The 7427-nt window shown below is 62.0% G+C and overlaps 1 protein-coding gene across 1 annotated transcript in view; it reads right to left on the bottom strand.

The window, feature by feature from the left end:
- Positions 1-7427, bottom strand: part of MYO15A (myosin XVA) — a 23628-nt gene that overhangs the window by 12474 nt on the left and 3727 nt on the right. Inside the window, exons 4-27 of the mRNA XM_031061060.1 lie at positions 6497-6579; positions 6201-6264; positions 5990-6099; positions 5724-5798; positions 5485-5575; positions 5334-5339; positions 4918-5021; positions 4383-4446; positions 4185-4298; positions 3863-4024; positions 3654-3767; positions 3501-3559; positions 3159-3282; positions 2982-3077; positions 2771-2902; positions 2389-2514; positions 2153-2230; positions 1628-1782; positions 1457-1502; positions 1219-1343; positions 866-983; positions 602-777; positions 432-516; positions 113-166 (exon numbers count right to left, since the gene is read on the bottom strand). Of these exons, the coding sequence (XP_030916920.1) occupies positions 113-166; positions 432-516; positions 602-777; positions 866-983; positions 1219-1343; positions 1457-1502; positions 1628-1782; positions 2153-2230; positions 2389-2514; positions 2771-2902; positions 2982-3077; positions 3159-3282; positions 3501-3559; positions 3654-3767; positions 3863-4024; positions 4185-4298; positions 4383-4446; positions 4918-5021; positions 5334-5339; positions 5485-5575; positions 5724-5798; positions 5990-6099; positions 6201-6264; positions 6497-6579 (2361 nt within the window). The remainder of the gene's footprint in view (positions 1-112; positions 167-431; positions 517-601; positions 778-865; positions 984-1218; positions 1344-1456; positions 1503-1627; positions 1783-2152; positions 2231-2388; positions 2515-2770; positions 2903-2981; positions 3078-3158; positions 3283-3500; positions 3560-3653; positions 3768-3862; positions 4025-4184; positions 4299-4382; positions 4447-4917; positions 5022-5333; positions 5340-5484; positions 5576-5723; positions 5799-5989; positions 6100-6200; positions 6265-6496; positions 6580-7427) is intronic.

Genomic DNA, 7427 nt, shown 5'->3' with positions numbered 1-7427 from the left:
TGCCTGTTCCTGCCCCAGCCCCCACAGGAGCACAGGGAGGGGCAGGACAGCACAGCGACACGGGCTGCACATGCATCACACGTGTGCTCCCACCAGGGCTGCACATCTTTACCTGCTTCATCCTCTCCTTCTCCTCCTCAGCCCGCCGGCGAGCGTCCTCCTTCCTCTGCAAGCAGAGCAGCCATGCTGAGTGCCACTGGGGGGAGACCCTGAGGCATCACGGCACCCTGGGTTGCCATTGCCCCCTCCCCAACATCAGCAGGGCTTTCACCCCGAAAGGCAGTGCCCACACCCAATGGGACACGGAGGAGGTGTAGGGTGGCACATGGGAGGGCTCACAGTCTGGGGATGCCACCATGTCCTCTCCAGACTGAGCCTGCAGCAGGGTGGCAGCAGGCGCCCTGGACCCCCTGGGATGTGCCCCACCTCACCTTGAGGTACCTCCGGCGGTTCACGTAGATGTGCACCAGCGACCTGAACTTGATGAGCGTGTGCCGCATGCGCCGGTACCGCTGCCTGCGGGAGGGCACCCGTCACCCTCTGCCACCCATCACCCTCTGCCACCCACCCGCGGCCACCCGCCACCCCCAGGGACCCCCACCTGGCCAGGTATCCCCGCGCCCGGCTCTGCAGGAGGACGATCTTGCGGCGCAGGGAGCGGAAGCGCCGCTTGATGAAGAAGGTGCGGGCGTAGCGCTGGAGCGTGAGCGCGGCCAGGTGATGGGCACGGCACCGCTTGCTCTCCAGAGCCTGGTACAGCTGCTCCTTCAGGAAGAGCTGGGAGCAGGGGTGAGGCCGTGAGCTCCCTGCCTTGGCCACCACCCTCAGGGCAGCACCAGAGTGAAGCCCCCTCCCAGGACAGCACCTTGGTGACACCAACGTAGTACATGCTGGGGTTAACGGGGCAGAGGCTCCGCAGCATCTCCACGCAGTTGGCTCCGTTGGGAATGACATTGGACCACATATCAACGAGGCAGCGGTACCTGGGTGAGCCCACAACACTGTCACCACACAGGGCCCCACTGGGACACCAGCACAGACCCTCACTGTGGTGACAAACACTGCGCCTGGAGATGCAGCTTCTCCCAGAGCTGTGTATTAACACAAGGGGTTCCCAGCTCCCACTGTGGGAGCCCAAGTACTGCCCCCAAAGCACCCACAAGCTCTGTGGGGTCCCCTGGCTGGGATTGCAGTGCCCAGCCTGCTGCCCCCGGGCACCTGTCAAGGAAGACGAGGAAGGGGATGCGGACGGGGTAGCCCTCCTTGCGGATGCGGATGGTCTCCAGGATCCCCGAGTACCGCAGCTGGCTCCTGACCACGTCAGCCTCAAAGAGCCCCGGCTCCTGGGGTGGGGATGGGGAGAAACATCAGCAGCTGCATGGGCAGATCCCACCTACAGCGTGCCCACACACTCTGCAGGGCAGGTAGCACAGGCACCAGCGCCAGCAGCTCTCACCTTCTTGTTGTTGGGCTTGATGCAGCGCACAAAGAAGGGGTTGCACCTGTGACACAGAGACCCTGTCAGCCACAGGGAGCAGGGGACAAAGCCAGCCCAGGCACCTCAGGCTCAGATCCAGCTCCCAACAGCCCAGAGGATGGCCTGGCTGCCCACCCTGCCCACCCTGACCTCTCCATCCTCTGCACTAGCTCCAGGAGCGACTGCTGGAACCGTGCGGCCACGGTGGGAGCCTTGTAGCGCCGTGTCCTGGTGCTGCTCCTCCTGAGGATGCTCCTCTGCCGGGCCATCACCTGGGCGTGGCCGAAGAAGAGGTTGGCCACCACCTTGGGGACACAGGAAAGGTCAGAGAGGAGGAAGGTGGCCAGGATGGTGCAGCTCTCCCACATCCTCTTCACAGCCCAGCCGCTCCTTTTTTGCCCAGCCCTAATTGTGGCAGGATTGCCTGGATAGGGATGGGGATGAGGACATGGATAATGCAGAGCTCAGGAGCAACCCATGTGCCTGTTTGTGCCAAATGCTTGAGAGGTCAAAGCCCAGAGGATCCCATGAGTGGAGCCAGAGGCATCCTCTGCTTCTGGTCCCCCTGGGCTTCACTGGCCATGAGGAGACACTTGGGGACACGGGAAGGGATGAATGGAAGGGAGCTATTGGTGTCCAGTGTCACTGCAGAGCCAGCACCAGGCAGGGCCCTACCTTGGTCCTGCTGCTGATGAACAGATCCAGCACATCCTGACGGACCTGGTCATAGTTTTTATCCAAAAACTTGTGAACCTGGCAAATAGCAAAACCCCATGGTGAGCAGCCTGGCAGGATGACAGGGTGAGGCAAGGAGCTCCAGGACCCCAGCCAGACCCCCAGAGATGAATTTCTCTCCTTGGTATGGGATCAACCTCCTCTTTAAGCTGCCTTAACATCCCAATGTCACACACCTGGTAGGTCACCTTCCCTGCGTAGTGCTTGATGGTGAACTCGGGCAGTGGCATCTTTGGCTTTGTGTAGAGCGGGTTTGTCCCATGGTGGTAGTGACACTTCTGGAGGAACGTGTGGTCAGTGGCCTGGGAAGGGACACAGGAGCGACACACACAGCAGATTCAGCAGCAGGTTGGAGCTAGGTGGTCTCCAAAGTCCTTTCCAACCCAAACCATTCTGTGATTCCATGATATTTCAATGATTCTTTGGGCTTATCCAGCCGGGGGCTTTCCCAGGTTGTCCAGGACAGCCCAGGAGAAGAGCAGCCCTGGGCCATGGTGATTCCCCAGCCACAGTGACCTCCCAGTGCTGGCTGCACCTCATCACCAGGCAGCCCCTGACCTGGGGGAAGCAGCTCTGGTCATCCAGGATCCGGAGGATGCCGTAGGGTTTTTGGGAGATGAGGTCAATGCAGGGCTGGTTGTCGCTGAAGGGGATCTCCTTCCACTCGATCTGCTCCCGGATATACTCCTCCTGCAGGGTGGGCACCAGGTCAGCCCTGTACCCCCAGCCCAGCACCAGGGCAGAGCCCAGCACTGCCCACCGGCCCCACCTGCTCCTCCTGGAACACAATCCTGTTGAAGAAGAACTGCAGATACTCGTTGGCGTAGTTGATGCACAGCTGCTCGAAGCTGTTGAAGTTGAGGTCCTGCGAGAAGGAAGATCCATGGAGCCTGGGAGGATGGAGCTGGGACTGAGCCAGGATGGAGGTGGGATGAATCCTGCTCACCTCGAAGCCGTAGATGTCCAGGATGGCGATGGAGAGGGCCTCCTGCCGCGGGTACACCAGCCTGTTGATGCGGTCCGTGAGCCAGCTGAAGAGCAGGGAGTAGAGGGTCTTGGCAATGGCATCCCTGGGAAGGGGAGAGATGAGCAGAGTGCTGGAGCTCCGGAATAGCACCATGTACTCCACTGCCACAGCCAGCACCCACCACAACATCAGTTTTAACCACCACAGGGTCTAATCCACCTGATCATCCCCTTTCCCAGCTGGCATTTCACTTCCCACATCATCTCTGGGGGTCAGAGCCCCCCCACACCCTCCTGCAGTGCAGCCCCCCCTTCCCTCTACCTGGCATCCACGGCGCTTTCAACAGTCAGAGGGGTAAAAATCTTCTCCCGCTGCGTTTCCTGGTTGGGAAATGGCATGGTGGGGTTGCAGCAATGTCAGCTGTGGTCCCCAGGGGCCAGAGACCCCCTCCCAGCCCGTGCCCCCTGCACTCACCGTCACCTTGAAGGTGATGGCTTTCTGCAGGCCCTCAGGGGACACCTGCAGCAGCTCAGCCACCGTCCGGATCTCGGTGGCGCTGACCACCATGGCGACCTCCTGGCAGTCGGTCTGCAGGACACAGCGGCGCCATGGCATTGCTGATCCCCCCTTTGCCACGCCCCAAATCACACCCCAGGAGCACAGCTTGGCCCACCCTGGGCTACCTCGTATTTCTCAAAGTAGACGTTGCCCAGGTGGAGGACGGAGGAGAGGATGCGGAAGATGCTGTTCTGCTCATCCACGCTGAAGTTCAGCACCTCCATGGTGTTGAGCAGCCGGCGGAAATCCTCAGCGTCGTCCTTGCCAGGAATCTCACAGTTCCCACCCTGGCACAACCATCTCGGTCCATCAGTGTGTCCCAGGGGGGCTCAGCACCCAGCATGGGGTGTCACCCTGCCTTGGGCATCCTCATCCACACGTTGAGGGCTCAGGAAGCCACCAGCCCCCCAAAATCAGGCCGTGGTGGGGCTGGGGAGGGCACAGTACCTGGTTCAGGTAGTAGTAGGTCTCGGCGCCCTGCAGGCAGTAGCGCTGCCGCTGCTGGGACGGCAGCCCTGCCAGCATCTCGTAGAAGATGTGGTAGTTGCGCTCGCTCTGGGCCTGGAGAGCAGAGGACAGAGCTGGGGAGGGGGTGGCAGAGGGGGCAGAGTGGGGGGCAGAGCTCAGGACCCCCTCACCACGCACCTGGAAGACCACACGGGACTTCTCCAGCAGGTACTGCGAGGTTATGGCACCGCAGATCAAACCACTGCAGGGAGAGTGGGCACCAGGCTGGCAACCTCGGTGTGGGCAGGGGCTGTGGCCCCCCAATGCACCCACCTGTGCCCCAGTGCCCCCCAACAAAATGGGGGGTCAGTGCTGCTCCCCAGATTCCCCTCAGCAGGGATGGGTGGGCAGGGAGAGGTGTCTGCACCTGGCTGGGATATCGGGCACCCCCTGTCAGGATCAGTGGGGCCGAGAGAGGATGGGATGGGATATGAGGACAGGGATGGGCACTGGGAATGGTAAAGGTGCCAGCCAGGTCGCAGCATCCCTACCCCAGGGACAGCCACCTGTCCCCAGGTGCCATCACCTTTCCAACACCAGATTTGTTCCAAAAACAACCCTACATATCCTCCCAGAGCCAAGGGACAAGGGGCTGGCTTGGGCTGGACACCCCTGGGGCAGAAGGGGACATGGGGTGGGAGCAGCCACTCACAGGTTCCTCAGTATTACTTACTCCTCCAGGAAGATTTCCACAAATTTCCCAAACCTGCTGGAATTGTCATTCCTCACGGTTTTGGCGTTGCCGAAGGATTCCAGCAGAGGGGTCGCCTCCAGGATCTGTCGTGGTGAGGGAGAGAGCTGGGGGGGTGAACGTGGGCACCCGACACACCACGGGGCATCTCCAAGGCTAGGGCTCCCCCTTTGGCACCCTGCCACCCTCCCTGCCACCCCATGCTCCACGCACACACCTGTGGGTCCCCAAATTTGAGGTGTGCAGCACAGCCAGGTTAAATGAGGCTGTGAGAGAGCACAAAGACTCCATCTGTGTGCATGCACTGATTTCCTGCTGTCCCTCCTGCCTTTCCCCATGAGTGCCACCACGATTCTCTGTCCCCCTGACCCATCCCAGCCCACGTGTCCCCTCGGTACCTCTATCTGCCATGGTCCAGGTGGAAGCGTTGGGACAAGGAGAGAGCAGCAGAGCCGTGAGGACGGAGGGATGGAACAGAGGGATGGAGCTGGGAGAGGACAATGGGGACATGGGGACTCAGGGATGTGCCCAGGGCAGCACCTTCCCTACCTGTGGGGCAGCGCTGCGTTTCTGGCTGACGGCTGCCAGGTAGCTCAGGATCAGCTTGGTGGCTTCAGTCTTCCCTGAGCCGCTCTCCCCGCTGAAACACAGAGCAGAGACATGGCTGGGGCCATCACCAGGCAGGGGGTGCCCTCCCCAAACCTCCCCAAACCGATGGGGCCGAGCCAGGCTGGTGGCAGTGACCCAGCAATTAGGGTGGTGTTGATTAGGGGACAGCCTTGTCCCACCTGACGACGATACACTGGTTGTGTTTGGCATCCATCACTTTGGAGTAGGCGACGTTCGCGATGGCAAAGAGGTGCCTGGGGTGAGGAGAAGCAGGGGGTGGGAGGTGCCAGGCTGGCCCAGCACAGGGAGCCCCAAAGTGCCCCGAGCATCCCCATGCACACACACACAGCTGCTCCAGCACCCAGTGACCCAGGGTCTGCTGCAGGACCCGAGGGTGGGAGTGACCCCATCCCCACAGGGCGTTTGGGGACAGCCTGGTACTCACGGTGGGTTTTCACCCAGGGCTCTGCCTTCGTACTGCCGCACCTGCTCCTTGCCGTAGATGTTGTAGAGCCGGTAGGGGTTCACTGACACCAGGATGCTGCCAATGTAGGTCTGCCAGAGAGAGAGTGTGGGGCTGTGAGCCCTCAGAGGGAGGTGGCTCCCCAAATCCCCACCCCACAGTCCCTGGGGGATGCTGTGTCCCCTAAGCTTACGTAGACGAGCTGGCGCTCGAACCGTGTCCGGAGGTTGCTCAGCACTGCAGCCTCCTGGAGGTCCCTGGCATGGAGCAGAGGCTGAATTAGGGGGTGACAGAGGGACAGAGGAAGTGACAGAGGGACTCTGCTGTGCCCAGAGTGTCCTCAGCATCTCCAGGCGCAGGAGGCTGAAGCAGAGCCCACGTTGGGATGAGATGGGGTGGGATAGCAGGGTCAGGGGTATGGGGTTGGGGGCTGCAGCCCCGTTGTCCCCCACAGCACTGAGTCACAGCGTAGGGGACAGGGACACTCACTCCAGCTGGGTCATGTCCTCCAGCCCGTCCTCCTCCTGTGGCTCGTGGTACCGCATGATGGGCAGGCTGCACAGTGACTGCATCTGCACAGAGCAACCACCCCATCATGGCAGGGATGTGCCAGCACCCTCAGATGTCCCACCCAGCCATCACCACCCCAAAACACCATCTGTGACCCCACACCAGGGGACACGCAGTCAGCGATGGCAGGAATCCCAAGAAAACATCCCACAGCCCCAAAACCAGTCCCCCAGCAAGAGCACAGTGTGTCAGCTGAGAGCAGCAGCGCTGGAACACAGGAACATGAGGCCACCAAGGCCACCTTGGGGCTGGTCCTAGGAAAACCTGCTCCTGGGAATCCCGGTCCTGCTCACCGTGGGCATCACCCTCAGTGCTCCGTGCAGGTGATGGAAGGGGGCTGAGGCTGCTCCCCCCGGCCCCGGGCGGGTCACCGTCCCACCTGCACCTGTCCCCGCGGATCGGATCGGGTCTCTGCATTTCCATACGCCAGAATCAAGTGTCCCCAGAGGGGCCGCTCATGGGGGGACACACAACTGGTGACGATCCCCTCTTGCGCCAGAATCAAGTGTCCCCAGAGGGGCCGCTCATGGGGGGACACACAACCGGTGACGATCCCCTCTTGCAGCCTGCTCCCCGCGGGAGCACCCGCGCCAGCACCCAGACCGCCCACAGCCATTTACCCCCGTCCTGGGCACTGCAACCCCCTCTGCACCTTCTCTGCGCCGGGAGAGCCATCAGGCTCTGGTTAACCCTCCACCCTGCCCCGGGTTCCAGCTGCCAGCTCATCCCCGGCTCCATCCATCCCCCCGAGGGGGCTCCCCGCGGGCGTTACCTTGCTGCGCCAGGGCTGCTTGCTGCCCAGGTACCCCTCAGCCCAGGGGTGCCTGTCCCTCCAGCCGCCCGCCGGCGG

Source organism: Geospiza fortis, unplaced genomic scaffold (genome assembly GCF_000277835.1).
Source record: "Geospiza fortis unplaced genomic scaffold, GeoFor_1.0 scaffold213, whole genome shotgun sequence".
Classification (NCBI taxonomy): domain Eukaryota; kingdom Metazoa; phylum Chordata; class Aves; order Passeriformes; family Thraupidae; genus Geospiza; species Geospiza fortis.
Note: the sequence above shows the minus strand (reverse complement) of the source record. Positions and strands in the feature narration are given on the sequence as shown.